This window comes from Gopherus evgoodei, chromosome 18 (assembly GCF_007399415.2).
Source record: "Gopherus evgoodei ecotype Sinaloan lineage chromosome 18, rGopEvg1_v1.p, whole genome shotgun sequence".
NCBI classification, from domain to species: Eukaryota; Metazoa; Chordata; order Testudines; family Testudinidae; genus Gopherus; species Gopherus evgoodei.
In genome coordinates this window covers 2871573-2892122 of record NC_044339.1, presented here as the reverse complement: position 1 = coordinate 2892122, position 20550 = coordinate 2871573, and the positions used below count along the sequence as shown (strand labels likewise).

The 20550-nt window shown below is 52.8% G+C and overlaps 1 protein-coding gene across 4 annotated transcripts in view; it reads right to left on the bottom strand.

Moving 5' to 3' along the window:
* CCDC30 (coiled-coil domain containing 30) overlaps nt 1-20550 on the bottom strand; it is a 140266-nt gene that overhangs the window by 87490 nt on the left and 32226 nt on the right. For 2 of the 4 annotated variants that reach the window (XR_003997092.1, XM_030537478.1), the window contains exons 5-6: nt 19868-19957; nt 4355-4508 (exon numbers count right to left, since the gene is read on the bottom strand). Coding sequence is in view for 3 of the 4 variants with exons in the window: in XM_030537478.1 (XP_030393338.1) it covers nt 4355-4508; nt 19868-19957 (244 nt within the window). In the remaining variant the exon portion in view is untranslated. Of the gene's footprint in view, nt 1-4354; nt 4509-19867; nt 20250-20550 lie in introns of all 4 variants that reach the window. The other 2 variants (XM_030537481.1, XM_030537480.1) reach the window with 1 other exon arrangement.

Genomic DNA, 20550 nt, shown 5'->3' with positions numbered 1-20550 from the left:
TTAAATCCCCGGCCTTTTAAATCAGGATTTAAAGGGCTCGGGGATTCAGCTGAAGGTAGGAGCCGGGCCCTTTAAATCACCCCTGGAGCTACCAGCTGCAAAGGCAGCTGGGAGCCCTGGGGTTTGGGCAGGGGTGAAAGTAATTTACATTTTTTACCCATATGATCCAATCGCAAGCAACCCACCTCTCCTACGTACTTCATGGATCCCTCCCACTGCATGACATAGAGAAAATAAAGCTACTATTACTACTACCAGGACTGTCTGTAATAAAACTTTATTATTGGAATAAGCCTGAAAAAGTGAAAATACACTGTCACATTTTTCTCCGTGTCTTCCCTCCTCCTTGAGCCAGGCTGTGGACACTAGGCTTCATGCTTTCTCCTTGCCTGGCACTGAGCAGCAGGTGCAGGGGCTACCCTCTAGCTTGCAGCAGGAAGACTGGCTGAGGGAGGGAGAAGCCTGCCTCCTGCATAAGAACAGTTTAAACTCAGCTGTTCCTTGCACGGTTCAGTAACATTTCAATGAGGATCTGCGAGCAGTTTGGACATCACAACCACGATCCTCTGCTGGGGAGGGAATGGGATAGATTTGAACTTGGAAATGGTTCCTGATTTTGATTGTGTTTTTTGTGTACAGGAGATCTCCTCATCCCAGGGGCAGAAAAGAACTGCCCCTGCCATGGTCACCCCCCGCCCAACAACAACTGGGAGTGAAATTAACAAGGATACCAGAAATGGCTTCTAAACCTGGGGACTGAACTGTGCAGGGAACTGCTGAGTTTACACTGTTCTAACACAGGCAGCAGCAGCAAGCATCTCAGCCAGTGTCCCTACTGCAAACTAGAGCCTAGAGAACTCCTGCTGGGAGTGGGGGTGGGGGGAGGAATGCAGAGCCTTGGCTGCAGCCTGGCTGGAGGAGGGGGAGGGCGGAGACGAGAAACCAATGTGACTGAGTTTTCCCCTTCCACCTGCTTTTATTAGCTCTAGATTTAAGCTGTGCAGCCAAATGCTTGTATTTGTTGTATATATTAATATTGGAGAGATCCCCTCATCCCAGGGGCAGACAAGGACTGCCCCTGCCATGGTCAAACACACACTCCCCACAGCTACTGTGAGTGAAATTAACAAGGATGCCAGAAACCACTTCTAACCCTGAGGGCTGAACCACTCAGGGAACAGCTGAGTTTAAATGCAGGGAGCAGGCTTCTCCCTCAGGCAATCTCCTTTTCTTACAGGTCCTCCGTACCAGCCTGTACCTGCTTACTTTCACCTCTGCATAAGACCGGAATCCTTTGTCCCTCTCTGAGTTCCCACCCCTACTTCTCAATGGAAAGACCCCAGGTTAAAGATGGATTCCAGTTCAGGTGACATGATCACATGTTACTCACTTGCCAGCACACATGTATACAGAAAAACTTACAGGTAAAACAGAGCCATCTGCAGTCAATTGTCTTGGTTAATGGGAGTCATCAAGATTCCAAACTACCATTAATGGCCCACACTTTGCATAATTACAATAGGCCCTCAGAGTTATATTTCATATTTCTAGTTTCAGATACAAGAGTGGTACATTTATACAAATACACTCGATAGATTATAAGCTTTGTTATGATAACTTACAAGAGACCTTTTGTATGAAGCATACTCGAATTATATTAGCATATTTTTATAAAATCATATAGAGTGAAACATCACAGATACAACTGGGAACAAGAGCCACAGGCAATACTTACAGGATGGGGACTCTATCCTTGGAAGCAGTGACACTGAAAAAGATCTGGAGGTTATGGTGGATAATCAACCCAACATAAGCTCCCAGTGTGATGCTGTGGCCAAAAAAGTAAATGCCATCCTAGGATGCATAAACAGAGGGACTCTTGAGTAGGGAGTCATTTCACCCCTGTATCAGGCACTGGTGTGGCTGCTGCTGAAATACTTTGTCCTGTTCTGGTGTGCACAATTCAAGGAGGATGCTGATAAATGGATGCAGGATCAAAGAGCCACAAGAATGATTAAAAGATTAGAAAACCTGCCTTAGAGTGATAGACTCAAACAGCTCAACCTATTTAGCTTCACAGGTTAAGAGGTGACCTGATTAGTCTATACAAATATCTACACGGGGAACAAATGTTTAATAATGGGCTTTTCAATATGGCAGCAAACGGTCTAACACAATCCAATGACTGGAAGCTAAAGCTGGACAAATTCAAACTGGAAATAAGGTACACATTTTTAATAGTGAGAGTAAATTAACCCAGGGTTGTGGTGGATTCTCCATGACTGACCATTTTTAAATAAAGATGGGTGTAAAAGCTCTGCTCTAGGGGTTGTGTGGCAGGTCTCTGGCTAGACTAGATGATTGCAATGGTCCCTTCTGGCCTAGGAATCTCTGAGGTAAGAGGAAAAACCCAGCCCAGTGTTGGCCGACTGGGAGAAGGAGTAGATCTCTAGAGCCAGTCCTGTGAAGAAAGGCCTGCAAAGGGCCAGAGCTTAATCAGAGATTGCCTTGAAGCTGCCTGGAGGGAATAATAAGCTGGGGCTAAAGCCCAACTAAAGACTCCTAAGTGTCAGAGACTCCTAGGGACAGGTTGGCCTGGTGCAGGACCTTTTTAATTCTTCTGTTCCTCAAATAATTTGTTCCCTTTGTTTTGGGACCTGCAGAGGAGTCAGCTAGGGAAGAGGCTATGAGACAGACCTAGCTGCAGGCCACAGTAGAAAGCAAATAGCCTGAACAAACAGACCTCGTCTGTTCCATACAAGGTCCCTGGGCTGGAACTATAGTAGAGGGCAGGCTTGGGTTCCCCTATGGGCCCACCTAGGGCAGTGACATGAACACCCCAGAGCCCAGGGCTGGCTGGCCCAAAAGCCTGAAGTTGGGCCAAACCTCAGCTGTGATGCTGCCAGATCACTGGTGTGTTGGACTCGGGTTTCCCTAGAAGGAAGAGGCAGGACTAAAAGTGACCTGGCCATTGGGCCAAGTCACAGGAAGAGGACGATGACCGCAGAGCCAGAGTGGCGGTTGGCAGGGGGAGCCAAAGGAGGAGGAGAGCACCTCAACCAGGTACGAGGGAGCGTGCCAATGGTGAGCAAACTCTTCCATACAAGGCTCCACGTAGAAATGAGTTATAAGAGGTGCATAAACGATTAACAGATGTTTCAATAAAGAGACAATCAATTGTTACAACTGTTATCAATCCAATAGGTCAAGAGGTTGTTTATGGTTCATTACCATTTATAACAACTTCCAAGGATGTGCTTATTAGTTAAGAATCACCTGTAATGCATAATCCTCATGTCTGTGACATGTTTAGAACACCTATTAGCTGGTTAATTAACCCTCTGTTAACTAGTTATAAGTGGAATCTTTACATAAAGTGTGACTTTTTTCCTTCATAAAACAGATTTTCCAGATACATTTCTTGGGTTACTGGGCAGCCACAGACATTGTGGTGCTGCAACTCTACTCCCCAGCATAAGCAGCCACATAATAAAGTGCTCAGCTTCTCGCCTACTAACCTACAGCAATAAATAGTATTGCTACCAGGGCAGCCTGTGCAAGTGACAAATGCTTGCAACACTCACCTTTCCAACAGCTGTCCAAAGCCTCCCAACCCCCTCGTCCTGCTAGGTGGGCTCTTGGCAGGGAGGTACTGGGGCCTGGCTGCAGAGACCATCAGTTTGACAGCAAGGTGCAAGATCGGAGCTTGTCGATATGGTGGGAAAGCGGGGAGGATGTGACAGCCGGGGGACAAAGTGCACACGAGGGGAAGCAGGCTTGTTGTATAGAGGATTTAGCATCTAGGAGCGAGGGTTTGAATGGCATCCTCTGAGGTGTGCATGGGGAGCTGTTCAGTGATGCACTTTTCAGATGGCACATGAGGACAGGAAATCTGTCCTCAATGGTATCTTAGAGACAGGGAGCAGGAGGCCGGTCTGCTTCTGGACTGAATGGGGTAGCTGTTCCTCTCGGCCCCATCTCTAGCTTCTTCTTCCTCCACACAAGCCAAGGAGAGGAAACCAGGACTATGCTGCCATAGTATCATGTCAAATCAGCCAATGTCTTGATTTTCCCCATTCACACTTCATTGCCTATCAGCTACTGAATACATGTGAAAGACTTTATTCCGAATTCCAACACATCAGGCTAATGTTTGACACAGACTAAATTTTCCATGCTACGACAGAATGGGGCTAGGAGACTTTCTATGACTCTTCTCAAAGTGACAGGCAAGGTTTACCTAGAATAGGACCTGATTTTCAGAGGTGTTGAGTAAGCGATGGGAGTGATCAGCACCTCAGAAAACCAGGCCTAGTACACGCTAATAATTGAGTCGCATGCCGCTCAAATTTACCCAGTTTGCTTTGCTCCTTTTTCCGCATGTCCAGTTCATCGGTTAGCCTGCGGATCTCTTCGTGAGCCATCTGCAGCCTCCGTGCGGCCTCATCCAGGTCTCGCTCAACCCGCTTTCGTAACACTTTCTCTCTTTCCAGCTCTTCATTATGGGACTGAAACACAAGCAGTGCTCATGGGGCAAAGGAAACCAAATACCTTGTCTGCACCAATAAGCTGCAGCGTAGCAGCTTGCATTAGGGCAGGGGTGGGAAAACTTTTTGGCCTGAGGGCCACATCTGAGTATGGGAATTGTATGGCAGGCCATGAATGCTCACGAAATTAGGGTTTGGGGTGCAGGAGGGGGTGAGGGCTCTGGCTGGAGGTGCAGGCTCTGGGGTGGGGCCAGGAATGAGGGGTTTGGGGTGCACAAGAGGGCTACAGGCTTGAGCAGAGGGGTTTGGCGTATGGGAAGGGGCTCTGGGCTGAGGAAGGGGGTTGGGGTGTGGGAGGGAGTATGGGCTCTGGACTGAGGGTGCGGGTTCCAGGGTGGGGCCAGAAATGAGGGTTTCAGGGTGCAGGAGAGGGCTCTGGGCTGGGGCAGGGTGGGGAGGTGGGGGGGGCGAGGGCTGGGGGTGTGGGCTCTGGTGTGGGGCTGGGACTAAGGGGCTGGGGGTTCAAGAAGGTGCTCTAGGCTGGGACTGAGGGGTTCGGAGGGCAGGAGGAGGATCAGGGCTGTGGCAGGGGGTTGGGGCATGGGAGGAGGTCAGGGTTGCAGGCTCCAGGTGGCGCTCACCTCAAGCAACTCCCGGAAGCAGCGGAATGTCCCCCTCCAGCTCCTACGTGCGAAGGCGTGGCACCAGCCAGGTGGCTGTGTGTGCTGCCCCATCTGCAGATGCTGCCCTTGCAGCTCCCACTGGCTGCGGTTCCCAGCAAATGGGAGCTGCAGAGCTGGTGCTTGGGGAGGGGACAGCATGTGGAGCCCTACATGTAGGAGCTGGAGGGTGGACTTGCTGCTGTTTCTGGGAACCAGGTGGAGACACAGCATGCGTGGAGCAGGGCAAGCCCACAACCCCGCTCCTCAGCAGGAGCTCGAGGGCCAGATTAAAAGGTCTGATGGGCCAAACGTTGCCCAGGGCCCGTAGTTTGCCCACCCCTGCACTAGTGCATGGGAAGTGGGGACACACTAAATATGCTGGAAGCAGGTGTGTGGGCGCTGCTGCTGAGGCAGTATATGGAGTTGCTGGCAACCCCCAGTTACATAAGGATGCTGACATGTTATGTGTGTATGTCATGGCTGTGGGCTGGCAGCTGATTTTAGGCATCAGTGTTTTCCAGGTGAATCCCTGTGGGATAAAAAGAACAGAAACATTTTCTCCCTTGAGAAACACTGTTAGTCAAGTTGTATTTTCAGTCCTAGACTCATAGATTTTAAGTCTAGGAGGGACCACTAGATCTAGCATGGTTTCCAGCAGGGCATCCAGTTTTGATCTGAAGACTTCAAAAGATAGACAATCCACCACTTCCCTTGGCAGTTTGTTCCAATGGTTAATCAATTTTGCATTCTCTTTAGTGTCTTTGGGTTGTTTGGGGTGGGAGAATGGGCAGAGCTCAGAGCAGCCAAGCCCTGAATGAGAGCTGCAGGGCTCTTTAATAAAAGACTTACTTTTTCATGTTTACAGTGGAGGAACATGCTTTTTGCTCAAACTTTCCAAAACAATTCCCACTGGAGCACTTCCTTTTCCCATTTGCATTCCCTTTCACTTTCATTCTCTGCTTCTATCACCACATGATTTTCAACTTCCACATCTAATGTTTCCACTTCTTGGCCCTGGTCTACACTACGAGTTTAGGTCGAATTTAGCAGCGTTAGATTGATTTAACTCTGCATCCGTCCACATGACGAAGCCATTTTTGTTGACTTAAAGGATTCTTAAAATCGATTTCTGTACCCCTCCCCTAACGAGGGGATTAGTGCTGAAATCGACCCTGCTGGGTCGAATTTGAGGTAGTGTGGATGCAATTCAACGATATTGGCTTCCGGGAGCTATCCCAGAGTGCTCCATTGTGACCGCTCTGGACAGCACTCTCAACTCAGATGCACTGGCCAGGTACACAGCAAAAGCCCTGTGAACTTTTATATTTTATTTCTTGTTTGGCCAGTGTGGCGAGCTGATCAGCACAGGTGACCATGCAGAGCTCATCAGCAGAGGTGACCATGCAGTCCCAGAATCGCAAAAGAGCTCCAGAATGGACCGAATGGGAGGTACTGGATCTGATCGCTGTTTGGGGAGCCGAATCTGTGCTATCAGAACTCTGTTCCAAAATTATGAAATGCCAAAATATCTGAAAAAATCTCCAAGGGCATGAAGGACAGAGGCTCTAACAGGGACCCGCAGCACTGCCGCGTGAATCTTGAGGAGCAGAGGCAAGCCTACCAGGGAACCAGAGAGGCAAACAGCCGCTCTGGATCAGACATGCTGCTTCTATGATGAGCTGCATGCCGTTCTAGAGGGTGCCCCTACAACTACCCAACCCCTGTGCGTGGACTCCAACAACGGAGTCTCATGCAGCAGGGACGTGGATTTTGGGGACGAAGAAGATAGCGCATAGCAAGCAAGTGGAAAAACCGTTTTCCCCAACAACCAGGAACTGTTTTTCACCCTGGATCTAGTACCCTCCCAACCCACCCAAGGTGGGCTCCCACACCTAGAGGGTGGAGAAGGGACCTCTGGTGAGTGTACCTTTGTAAATATTGTACATGGTTTAAAAGCAAGCGTGTTTAATGACTAATTTTCCCTGAAGACTTGGGATGCATTGGCTGCCAGTACAGCTACTGGAAAAGTCTGTTAATGTGTATGGGGATGGAGCAGAAATCCTCCAGGGACATCTAGGTGAAGTACTCCCAGGGTAACCCAGTTGAAATAGGGGAATTTTATTAAGGGGACATTCAGAGGTGACCGTTCCTGCTGGGTTGTTTGCCTGTGTCTTAAAAGAAATCATCCCCACTGTTAGCCACGCGGTGGGGGGAGGGGTGAAGTGATCATCCCAGAGAATTGGGGGGGGGGGTTAGTTGGGTTTGTGCTGCATGTTAACTCGAAAACCACAGCCCCTCCTTTTAAATGGCCAACCCAACGGGTTCTTGGTATGGGACATGAAGGCGCTGCTGTTTGAAACCATCCCCACATGTTATGAAGATTAAAGAAGCCAAAAGATTGTGGCTTACCATGTCTGCCTGCAAGCCAAATTCTGTTGCCCGCCAGCCCTGCATGTGTGATCTCTCACACCAAACTGGCAGGCTCTCAATATAAGAGGCAAAATGCGACCTTGTAAAGAAAGCACACGTGCTGTGTAATGTTGACAGCTTGGTTCACCATGAAAGAGTCTACCCACTGTTTTCTAAAATCTGTCTCTTTAATACTACTCTCCCTTTTATTCCTCCCGCAGCTGCAAATGTTTCAACACTCCCCGTATCATCTCCATCCCAGAGGCTAGCAAAGATTAGAAGGCAAAAAAAACCGCACTTGCAGTGAAATGTTCTCTGAGCTCATGCAGTCCTCCCGCACTGGAAGAGCCAAGCAGAAGGCCTGGAGGCAGACACTGTCAGAGTGCAGGAAAGCACAAAATGAACGTGAGGACAGGTGGCGGGAGCAAGAAGAGAGATGGTGGGGTCAAGATGATCGGTGGCATCAGCGTGATGAGAGGAAACAGGAAGCAATGCTTAGGCTACTGGAAGATCAAACTGATATTCTCCAGCATATTGCTGAGATGCAGAAAAGGCAGCAGGAGCACAGACCACCGCTGCGGACCCTGTGTAACCACCACCCTCCCCCCCAAGTGCCATAGCCTCCTCACCCAGACACCCAAGAACGCGGTGGGGGGGCCTCCGGCCACCCAACCACTCCACCCTAGAGGACTGCCCAAGCAACAGAAAGCTGGCATTCAATAAGTTTTGAAGTGCAGAGTGGCCTTGCCCTTCCCTCCTCCCCTCCTCCACCACCCACCCAGTGCTTCCCTCCTCCCCCACCCCTCCTGGGCTACCTTGGCAGTTATCCCCCCCAACTGTGTGACGAATAAATAAAGAATCCATGAATGTGAAACAACAATGACTTTATTGCCTCTGCAAGCGGAGATCAAAGGCGGGGAGGGCAGTTGGCTTACAGGAAAGTAGAGAGAACCAAGGGGGCGGATTTTAATCAAGGAGAAAAAACCAGAACTTTCACACCGTAGCCTGGCCAGTCATGAAACTGGTTTTCAAAGCTTCTCTGATACGCAATGCGCCCTGTTGTGCTCTTCTAACCGCCCTGGTGTCTGGCTGTGTGTAATCAGCAGCCAGACGATTTGCCTCAACCTCCCACCCTCCCATAAACGTCTCCCCCTTACTCTCACAGATATTGTGGAGCACACAGAAAGCAGTAATAACGATGGGAATATTGGTTTCGCCAAGGTCTAACTGAGTCAGTAAACTGCACCAGCGCGCTTTTAAATGTCCAAATGCACATTCTACCACCATTCTGCACTTGCTCAGCCTATAATTGAACAGCTCCTGACGACTGTCCAGGGTGCCTGTGTATGGCTTCATGAGCCATGGCATTAAAAGGTAGGCTGGGTCCCCAAGGATAACTATAGGCATTTCAACATCCCCAATGGTTATTTTCTGGTCTGGAAAGTAAGTCCCTTGGTGCAGCCGTTCACACAGACCAGAGTTCCTAAAGATGCAAGCGTTATGTACCTTTCCCGGCCATCCCACGTTGATGTTGGTGAAATGTCCCTTGTGATCCACCAGTGCTTGCAGCACCACTGAAAAGTACCCCTTGCAGTTTATGTACTGGCTATCTTGGTGGTCCAGTCCCAAGATAGGGATATGGGTTCCATCTATCGCCCATAACAGTTAGGGAATCCCATTGCAGCAAAGCCATCCACAATGACCTGCACATTTCCCAGAGTCACTACCCTTGATAGCAGCAGCTCAGTGATCGCATTGGCTACTTGGATCACAGCAGCCCCCACAGTAGATTTGCCCACTCCAAATTGATTCCCGACTGACCAGTAGCTGTCTGGTGTTGCAAGCTTCCAGAGGGCTATCGCCACTCGCTTCTCCACTGTGAGGGCTGCTCTCTGTTATAACCATACAGCTAAGGATAGCCTAGAATTCCTCCTTACCTGTAACGGGTTAAGAAGTTCAAATAACCTGGTTGGCACCTAACCAAGAGGACCAATGGGGAAAGAAGATACTTTCATTTGGGGGTGGGGAGGAGGCTTTGTTTGTGTGTTGTCTGGGAAGGCAGAGAAGCATCAGGTTAGGAAAACTCCTTCTCCTATAAACCATCCTGTACAAGTCTCTGATATTACAAAAAAAGTGAGTAAAAGCCAGGCAAGGTGTGTTACATTATCTTTTGGTTTTTTTGCTTGTGAATTTCTCTTTGCTGGAGGGAGGTTTATTCCTATCTTTGTAACTTTGAAACAGCCTAGAGGAAGTTCTGGTGTGTTTTTTGAATCTTTTGTTACCCTGTAGAGTTGTTTTCCATCCTGATTTAACAGAGGTGATTTTTATCCTTTTGTTTTTAAATCAAATCCTTCTTTTAAGAACCTGACTGATTTTTCCATTGTCCTAAGACCCAGGAGTTTGGGTCTGTAATCACTTTGTAACCAATTGGTTAGGATATATTTCTCAAGCCTCCCCAGGAAAGGGGGTGTAAAGGCTTGGGGAGATATTTTGGGGGAACAGGAACTCCAAGTGGTCGTTCCCTGATTCTTTGTTAATCACTTGGTGGTGACAGTGTACCGTTCCAAGGACAAAAAGAATTGTGCCTTGGGGAAATTTTTACCTAAACTGGTAGAAATAAGCTTAGGTGACTTTCATGTAGGTCCCCACATCTGTACCCCAGAGTTCAGAGTGGGAAAGGAACCCTAACACTCTTATCTTGGTATTCTTGTGCTCCAGGGCCGGTGAAAGCAAGTCACAAAGTTCCATGAAAGTGCCCTTACGCATGCGAAAGTTTCGCAGCCACTGGGAATCATCCCAGACCTGCAACACTCTGCGGTCCCACCAGTCTGTGCTTGTTTGCCAGGCCCAGAATCAGCATTGCACAGCATGAACCTGCCCCATTAGCACCATAATGTCCAAATTGCCAGAGCCCGTGCTTTGAGAACTCTGTGTCCATGTCCTCATCACTCTCGTCACCATGCTGCCATTGCCTCCTCCCCTGTTTTTGAAGTTTCTGGTGCTGCATATACTGCAAGATAATGTGCATGGTGTTTACAATGCTCATAACTGCCGCGGTGATCTGAGCAGGCTCCCTGATTGTGGTGGTATGTCTTCTGCACAAAAAAGGTGCAAAATGATTCTCTGCCATTGCTTTCACGGAGGGAGGGGCGACTCACGACATGGCTTACAGGGTTGGCTTACAGGGAATTAAAATCAACAAAGGGGGCGGGTTTGCATCAAGGAGGAACACACACAACTGTCACACTGAAGCCTGCACAGTCATGAAATTGGTTTTCAAAGCCTCTGTGATGCGCAGCACGCCTTGTTGTGCTCTTCTAATCTAATCACAAACAGCCTATATCAGCAAACAGCACCAGCAAGATTTTAAATGTCCAAAGGCACATTCTACCACCATTCTGCACTTGTTCAGCCTATAGTTGAACTGCTCCTTACTACTGTCCAGGCTTCATGAACCATGGGAGCAAAGGGAGGCTGGAGTAGGTGGGGCCTGCTGGGAGAACAACTTGAGGCAGAAGCCTCCAGTTGGCATGATATTCCAGGCAGGACTGAATCTCCATTAGACGAAACTTAAAGAAAAGAATGACCAGGAATCATTTCATTTTTGTCTAGGCGTCCCCGACCGACCTCACCGAGGTTGGCCAGGAGCACCCATGTCTGCCCAGACGCCCCCGACTGACCTCACCGAGGTTGGCCAGGAGCACCCATGTCTGCCCAGGCGCCCCTGACTGACCTCACCAAGGTTGGCCAGGAGCACCCATGTCTGCCCAGGCGCCCCTGACCATCACCGAGGTCGGCCAGGAGCAACCAGGAGATGGCGGCAGACAGTGCAGTACCACTGCTAACAATCTTTACTAACTTGCAAAGACAAGAAGCTGCTGCTGCTGCTGTGTTGCAATGCAGTACCGCGTCTGTCAGCAACACCCAGGAGACGTACGGTGACGGTGAGCTGAGCGGGCTCCATGCTTGCTGTGGTATGTTGTCTGCCCGGATAACCCAGGAAAAAAGGCAAGAAACCATTTTTTGCCATTGCTTTCATGGAGGAAGGGAGGCCTGACGACATGTACCCAGAACCACCTGCGACAATGTTTTTGCCCCAACAGGCACTGGGAGCTCAACCCAGAATTCCAATGGGTGGCAGAGACTGCAGGAACTGTTGGATAGCTACCCACAGTGCAACGCTCTGGAAGTCGACGCTAGCCACAGTACTGTGGATGCACTCTGCTGACTTAATGCGCTTAGTGGGGACATATGTAATCGACTGCATAAAATCGATTTCTAAAAAATCGACTTCTATAAAATCGACATAATTTCGTAGTGTAGACATACCCTGAGTTTCTTTCCCTTCCTGCTTTCTGCCCATCTCTCTTCCCCTGCCTTGTCTCATCTTTCCTCCCACTGCTCCTCCATGTCTTTTCCCTCTCTCCTCCCAGATCTCCCTTCCCCCAACATGTTTCTTCACTTTTCCCTTGTCTTTTCCACGTGTCTTTAGCTGGAACCTGCCTCTTCCTTCTAAGGCAGTTGCCTAGCTAGGCTAGCTCCAGGAGCACTGAGTCTGCCAGCTAATCCTGACCTCCTCCTGTTATAGTCTGCACCAGCTCCTGGACTGTGGATGTTTTTTATTCAGGAGCCAAGTACCTTTTCCACTAGTCAGATTTCTGCAGAAAGTGATTTTAATTCATAACTAGGGCTCTACCAAATTCATGACCCATTCTGATCAATTTCACAGTCACAGGATTTTAAAAATCATAAATTTCATGATTTCAGCTATTTAAATCTGAAATTTCACAGTATTGTAACTGTAGAGGGTCCTGACCCAAAAAGGAGTTGGTGGGGTCACAAGGTAGGGTGGGTTGTGGTACTGCTACCCTTACTTCTGCACTGCTGCTGGCAGAGCTTGGCCCTCAGTCAGCAACCACCACTCTCCAGCCACCCAGCTCTGAAGTCAGTGCAGAAGTAAGGGTGGCAATACCGCAACCCCACTAAAATAACCTTGTGACTCCCCTGCAACTCCCTTTTGAGTCAGGACCCCCAATTTGAGAAACAAATGGTTTCCCCAGTGAAATCTGTGTAGTATAAGATAAAAGCACACAAAAGACCAGATTTCACAGTGGGAGACCAGATTTCACTGTCTGTGATGCATTTTTCATGGCTGTGAATTTGGTAGGTCCCTACTTATAAATGCTCTCAACCCAGTTGACCTGCATCTGCTTTACTTCCCAAAGTACTTCTGTGTGGAAAAGACGGTTACTCACCTTTGTAACTGTTGTTCTTCGAGATGTGTTGCTCACATCCATTCCAGTTAGGTGTGCGCGCCGCGCGTGCACGTTCGTCGGAAACTTTTTTACCCTAGCAACTCCAGTGGGCCGGCAGGTCGCCCCCTAGAGTGGCGCCGCCATGGCGCTCTATATATACCCCTGCCGGCCCGCCCGCTCCTCAGTTCCTTCTTGCCGGCTACTCCGACAGTGGGGAAGGAGGGCGGGTGTGGAATGGATGTGAGCAACACATCTCGAAGAACAACAGTTACAAAGGTGAGTAACCGTCTTTTCTTCTTCGAGTGATTGCTCACATCCATTCCAGTTAGGTGACTCCCAAGCCATACCTAGGCGGTGGGGTCGGAGTGAGAAGTCGCGGCCCGGAGCACCGCAGTTCCGAAGGCCGCATCCTCCCTCGACTGCTGGACCAGGGCGTAGTGGGAAGCAAAAGTGTGGACCGATGACCAGGTTGCTGCCCGACAGATTTCCTGGATGGGCACACGGGCTAGGAAAGCCAGCGATGACGCCTGCGCCCTGGTAGAATGCGCAGTCACACGGCCCGCAGGGACATGGGCCAAGTCATAACAAGTCCTGATACAGGACGTAACCCAAGAGGATATCCTCTGGGAGGAGATAGGAAGACCTTTCATACGATCTGCTACCGCCACGAAAAGCTGGGGGGATTTTCGGAAGGGCTTAGTCCTGTCTATGTAGAACGCGAGAGCCCTACGGACATCCAGCGAGTGGAGCTGCTGCTCCCTGCCTGAGGAGTGAGGTTTTGGGAAAAAAACCGGAAGGAAAATCTCTTGGTTGACATGGAAGGCTGAGACCACCTTGGGCAGAAAAGCAGGGTGTGGTCTCAGCTGCACCTTGTCCTTGTGGAAGACCGTATATGGGGGGTCTACCACAAGAGCTCGGAGCTCCGACACCCGTCTAGCTGAGGTGACAGCCACTAGAAAGGCAGTTTTCCAAGAGAGGTAGAGCAGGGAGCAAGTAGCTAACGGCTCAAAGGGGGGCCCCATGAGTCGGGACAACACCAGGTTAAGATCCCAGGTGGGAGCAGGGGGACGGACGTTAGGGAATAAACGTTCCAGCCCTTTAAGGAATCTCGACACCGTCGGGTGAGAAAAAACGGAGCGACCGTCCGCACCCGGGTGAAAGGTGGAGATAGCAGCTAGGTGGACTCGCAACGACGATAAGGCCAGACCTTGCCCTTTGAGGGACAAAACGTAGTCTAATATTTCGGAAACCGAAACTGCCATAGGGCGGAGATTTCTCTCTACGCACCAACAGGAGAAGCGCTTCCATTTCGCCGAATACGTGGCTCTTGTGGACGGTTTCCTGCTACTCAAGAGCACCTCTCTCACAGGCGTGGAGCATCGCAGCTCTGGGCCAGTCAGCCACGCAGGAGCCACGCCGCTAGGTGCAGCGACTGCAGGTCTGGGTGACAAAGGGTCCCGTGGTCCTGGGTAATCAGGTCCGGATGAAGGGGCAGGGGAACTGGGTCGGCTATGGCCAAGTCCAGCAGCATGGTGTACCAGTGCTGCCTGGGCCACGCCGGGGCTACCATGATCACGAGCGCCTTGTCCCTGCGCACCTTCAGGAGGACCTTGTGGACCAGAGGGAACGGGGGAAATGCATAGTACAGGTGGGTCGACCACCGGATGAGGAAGGCGTCCCCTATCGACCCCGGTTCCCTGCCCTGAAAGGAGCAGAATGCTGGGCACTTCCTGTTCCCCCTGGACGCAAAGAGGTCCACCCGGGGATAACCCCACCTCCGGAAAATGGAGAGAGCGACATCCGGGCGAAGGGACCACTCGTGCGACAGGAAGGATCTGCTCAGTCGATCTGCCAGAGTGTTCCGTACTCCAGGGAGGAAGGAAGCCCTGAGGTGAACGGAGTGGGCTACGCAAAAGTCCCAGAGACGTATCGCCTCGAGGCACAGGGAGGAGGACCTGGTGCCGCCCTGCTTGTTGATATAGTACATCGTCGTCGTGTTGTCCGTAAACACGGCGACACAACGACCCTGAAGCTGATGACAAAACGCTTGACAAGCAAGGCGGACCGCTCTCAACTCCCGTATGTTGATGTGGAGCCCCACCTCCTCCTGGGACCACAGGCCCTGTGTCCGCAGGGTCCCCAGGTGGGCCCCCCAGCCCAGATCTGAGGCATCCGTTGTCAGGGATACCGATGGCTGAGAGGGGTGAAAGGGAAGACCCGCACATAACACGGACTGGTCCAACCACCAGCCGAGAGAGTCCAAGACCTTCTGGGGGATTGTGACTAACATGTCTAAAGGTTGCCTTTGCGGCCTGTAACGGCTGATAAGCCACAGCTGGAGAGGCCTCATGTGGAGCCGAGCGTAGCCGGTCACAAAAGTGCACGCTGCCATGTGGCCTAACAGGGTTAGACATGTCCTTACTGACGTCAACGGGGCTGACCGCAAACGCTGAACGATCGCCGCCATGGTCTGGAACCGTTGCAGAGGCAGCGAGGCCCTGCCCATCGTGGCGTCCAAGACCACCCCGATAAATTCCACCTTTTGCGTGGGCCTCAGAGTGGATTTGTCTGTGTTTATCAGGAGGCCCAGACTTGCAAATACGGCGGTGATCAGGCGGACATGGCTGCTGACCTGCTGCTCCGACGTGCCCCGAATCAACCAGTCGTCCAGATAAGGGAACACGTGGACCCGGTTGCGTCGAAGATGCGCCACGACAACTGCCATGCATTTTGTAAACACCCTTGGGGCCGTGGACAGGCCGAAAGGGAGGACTGCAAACTGATAATGAAGAGCCCCCACAACGAAGCGGAGAAAGCGTCTGTGGCGCGGCCAAATGGCAATATGAAAATACGCGTCCTGCATGTCGAGGGCGGCGTACCAGTCTCCCGGATCCAGGGATGGAATAATGGTCCCCAGGGATACCATGCGGAACTTCAACTTCACGAGGTATTTGTTGAGTTCTCGCAGGTCGAGGATAGGCCTGAGGCCCCCCTTGGCCTTGGGGATCAGAAAGTAGCGGGAATAAAACCCCTTGCCTTTCTCGTTTTCCGGAACCGCCTCTATGGCTCCTTTGCTGAGGAGCGTCTGCACCTCCTGTCGAAGGAATTGCTCGTGAGAGGGGTCCCTGAAGAGGGACGAGGAAGGAGGGCGGGAAGGAGGAAACGAAACAAACTGCAGGCGGTATCCCGTCCGCACCAGGTTTAAGACCCAGCGGTCCGATGTTATTTGGGACCACGCCGGGAGGAAAAACGAAAGGCGGTTTGAAAACGGGGGGAAAGGATCCATAGGGGAAACTGCTACAGCGCCCTCGGGCGCACCTTCAAAATGAAGGCTTAGGACCAGGCGGGGGTTTCGAGGAGCCTTGGTTCTGCCCCCCTTGGTTCCCAGACTGCCTGCGCCTGCCGTTCCTGCCGCGGCGCCTGTAAGGGTCCTGCCGCTGGCGGAACTGGGAAAACGGCCTACGGTACGGCTGCTGCTGTGGCCTAAAGGGTCTACGCTGCGTCACGGGGGTGTGCATCCCGAGGGACCGCGCAATGACCCGGTTGTCCTTCAGACTCTTGAGTCTGGGGTCTGTCTTTTCCGAAAACAGGCCCTGGCCTTCGAAAGGAAGGTCCTGTATCGTGTGCTGGAGCTCTGGCGGAAGGCCGGAAACCTGCAGCCAGGAGATGCGACGCATCGTAACTCCCGACGCGAGGGTACGGGCAGCCGAGTCCGCAGCGTCCAAGGATGCTTGTAAGGCCGTGCGCGCGACCTTTTTGCCCTCGTCCAGGATGGCCGTAAACTCCTGGCGAGCATCCTGTGGCAGCAGCTCTTTAAATTTGTCCACTGCCACCCAGGAGTATACCTTACGGCCAAGGAGGTCCATCCGCCTGGCCTCTCTGGATTTGGGGGCCGGAGCCTCCTGGCCGTGACGCTCCCTATCGTTCACCGACTGCACCACCAGTGAACCGGGAGTCGGGTGAACGTGCAAGTATTCATACCCCTTGGAAGGGGCCATGTACTTTCTCTCGACTCCTTTCGCTGTCGGAGGGATGGAGGCCGGGGACTGCCAGATAGTATTGGCATTGGCCTGAATGGTCCGTACAAAGGGCAGGGCGACCCTGGTGGGGGCATCCGAAGAGAGGATGGTAACAATCGGGTCCTCTATCTCCGAGACCTCCTCTGCCTGCAGACTCAGGTTTTGGGCCACCCGCCTGAGGAGGTCCTGGTGCGCCCTGAGATCCAGCGGGGGGGGACTGTTGGAGGAGGTACCCGCCACCGCCTCATCCGGGGAGGAGGATGAGGAGACCCCAGGCACGATAGTGTCCAACTGAGGGCCTTCCTCAGCCCTCGCCTCTTCCTCCGGAGCCACAGCGGAGTCCTGCTGTTTGGACCCTTCCTCCGCCTCCGGGGAGGGAGGGGGGCGAGACAAGGAGGCTTCAGGGGCCCTACGCTCCGCATTCGCCGGTGTGGGAGGGAGCTGCTGGGGGCCCTGGGCCTGATGGTATGCCCAGGGTGTCCAGAATCCCCACTGTGGTGGGCCTTGGTCTTCCAGCGGCAGATCCCCGAAGAGCGCCGCCTGCCGGTCGGTGCCGAGCGCATACGCACTGTCCGCCTGCGAAGATACGGACGGCTGTCTCGAGGGCCACGGCGGGGCCGACCCCGGATGGTACGGGCCGGCGCGGGTCGGCACGGAGGATCGTCTCGGTGCCGGGGACCGGTGCCGGGAGTCGTATCGGTGCCGGGATCGGGACCGGGACCTGGATCTGTCACGGTGCCGGGATCCTGATCGGTACCGGGTGTCGCTTCGGTAGCGGGACCTGCCACCGGCTCGGCGCCGGGAGGTCGACCGAGACCGGGACCTGCCACCATCTCGGTGCCGGGAGGTCGACCGGGACCTACCACCGGCTCGGCGCCGGGAGGTCGACCGAGACCGGGACCTGCCACCAGCTCGGTGCCGGGAGGTCGACCGGTGCGGCGAGTAGCGATGGGACCTGCTCCTGGAGTCGCGGTGCCGGTGACGCCGACTGGAGCTTGACCGCGACCGTCCGGAGGTCGACCGTTGCCGCGAGTGCGACCGGTGCCGCTGAGGGGAGCGGTGCCGGGACTGCGAGCGGCGTCGGGATCTGGAGCGCCCAAGACGTCGGGACCTAGATGGCGAAGGACTGTCTCTGGGCGGCGCCGACATCATGGGCTTGCCCCTGGACATGACCCGCACCGGAGGTACCGGGGGTGGCAGCCGAGTGGGCTCCGTCAGGGCAATAAGGTCCCGAGCCGAGGCGAAGGTCTCCGGTGTTGACGGGACCACTATCTCAACCCCAGATCTCATGGGGGAGCTCGGCGGCACCGGACTCAACGGACCCGCCAGGCCCGGAGTCAACGGTGCTGACGGTGCCGGCGGTGCCGCGGCCGATGTCGAGGCCGGGCGCTCAAGCCGGGTCTGCCTGGCCGGAGTAGCAGACTTCGACGGCCTAGGCTCTGATTCCGGTGCCGGAGAAGGTCGGTGCCGAGGAGTCTTCTCGGTGCCGGAGCGATCCGGTGCCGGTGCCGAGACCACGGTCCGCGAAGTCGACGGGTCAAGTGCCGCCTCCATTAGGAGAGTTCGGAGCCTCTGATCTCTCTCCTTTTTTGTCCTCGGCTTGAAAGCCTTACAGATGCGGCACTTGTCAGACCTGTGCGATTCCCCGAGGCACTTCAGGCACGCTTCGTGGGGATCGCTGGTGGGCATGGGCTTCTTGCAGGCCGCACACTGCTTGAAGCCCGGCGAAACAGGCATGAGCCTGGCGCCGGGTGCCGGGAAGGGCTAAGCCCCCGGCCAAGAACTATTTAACAACTATTGACTAAACTATTTACTTAACAACACTAATTAACACTATATAGAACTAGAGATAAGCGATTGAAAACTAGGAGAGCTAGGGACGTGGAGGACAGCTAAGCCGCGCTCCACAGTTCCAACGACCGACACGGCGGTAAGAAGGAACTGAGGAGCGGGCGGGCCGGCAGGGGTATATAGAGCGCCATGGCGGCGCCACTCTAGGGGGCGACCTGCCGGCCCACTGGAGTTGCTAGGGTAAAAAAGTTTCCGACGAACGTGCACGCACGGCGCGCACACCTAACTGGAATGGATGTGAGCAATCACTCGAAGAAGAATCAGAGTTACATACTGCGTCAGGGCCGCCCAGAGGATTCAGGAGGCCCTGGGTCTTTGGCGGCGGGGGGGCCCCCAGCTTCGGCGGTAATTCGGTGGCAGGGGATCCTCCTGCTCCAGGACCTGCCACCGAAGTGCCCCGAAGACCTGGGACTTCGGCGGCGGTTCCCGCTTCAGCGGTAATTCAGCAATGGGGGGGTCCTTCTGCCCTGGAGCAGAAGGACCCCCCCCCCGCCGCTGAAGACTTGGAGTGGAAGATGCTCCAGGGGCCTGGGCCTCGCAACAGTTTTCCGGGGCCCCCAGAGTGAGTGAAGGACCCCGCTCCAGGGCCCCCGAAAAACTCTCGTGGAGGCCTCTGTGGGGCCTGGGGCAAATTGCCCCACTTGCCCCCACCTCTGGGCAGCCCTGTACTCAGGGCTGGCGCTACCATTCAGGCAACCTAGGCAATGGCCTAAGGTGCCAGAATTTTTGGAGGGGCGCTATTTTGCCGGGGGGGGCGGCACGCGGGTCCGGTGGACCTACCACAGTCATGCCGGCGGATGGTCCGCTGCTGGAAAGGCTCCGGGTGGAGGTGCTAAAGTCATTTCGGTGGACGGTGTGCTGGTTTAAAGGCTCCGGCGGACCTACCGCAGTCATGCCTGTGGCAGGTCCACCGGAGCCTTTAGACCAGCAGACTGCCCGCCAGCATCACTGTGGCAGCTCCATCGGAGCCTTTCTAGCAGCGGACTGTCCGCCGGCATGACTGCGGTAGGTCCGCCGGAGCCTTTAGACCAGTGCACTGTCCGCCGAAATGACTGCGGCACCTCCACCGGAGCCTTTCCAGCAGCGGGGGGCAGCGAAATGGCCATCCGCCTAGGGCATCAGAAACCCTGGCACCACTCCTGCCTGTACTGTATTAGAAGCAAAAGGTTACATAAATGTTTTACCTTATTCATTGTCTCTTTAGTAGGTTGCATGGATTCGCCTTGTTGCTGAAGTTCATCTTCTAACGTCTGGCGGATATGATCAAACTTATCCTTGCATGAAAAGACATATTAATAAGCCAACACTATAAAAAGGCTGGTTGCTAATCTTCACTGGATATTGATACGCCACCATTTAAATGTTAACATATCTTAATTAACCATGGGTTGTAATCATGTCTTATATTTCAAAAGTGCCTTTAATCCAGATAGATTCCAAATTGCTTTGAAGAGCCCCCACTTGCCTGTTGCACTCTGCTGCTTATTGGGAACTCTGCAGGTTCTTTGCCTTTTTTAACCTTGTGATGTCATGGGCCTCTTCCTTTTACATCCTATAGGCTCAGCTCTGCACAAAGAAATATACTGATATTGAATATACTTGACTGACTCTACTTGAATAAAACTGGATAACTTCCCATGTTCCAGCCAGTCTGCACCACTCAGAATCTTAATTACAACCTCATACTTGCTCCACAAACACAAACCACGCAGCACACTCAACCTGTGCACATATATCAACACTGCAAAGGTTGTAATTAAGATTTTGCATTTTATTGTGAGGGAGGTGAATGTGCTTGCGTGTAGTGTGTTTCCTTATCACCTGGAGCCTGAAAAGGATGTTCCTGGTGAGACTTCAGAGTCTGTCC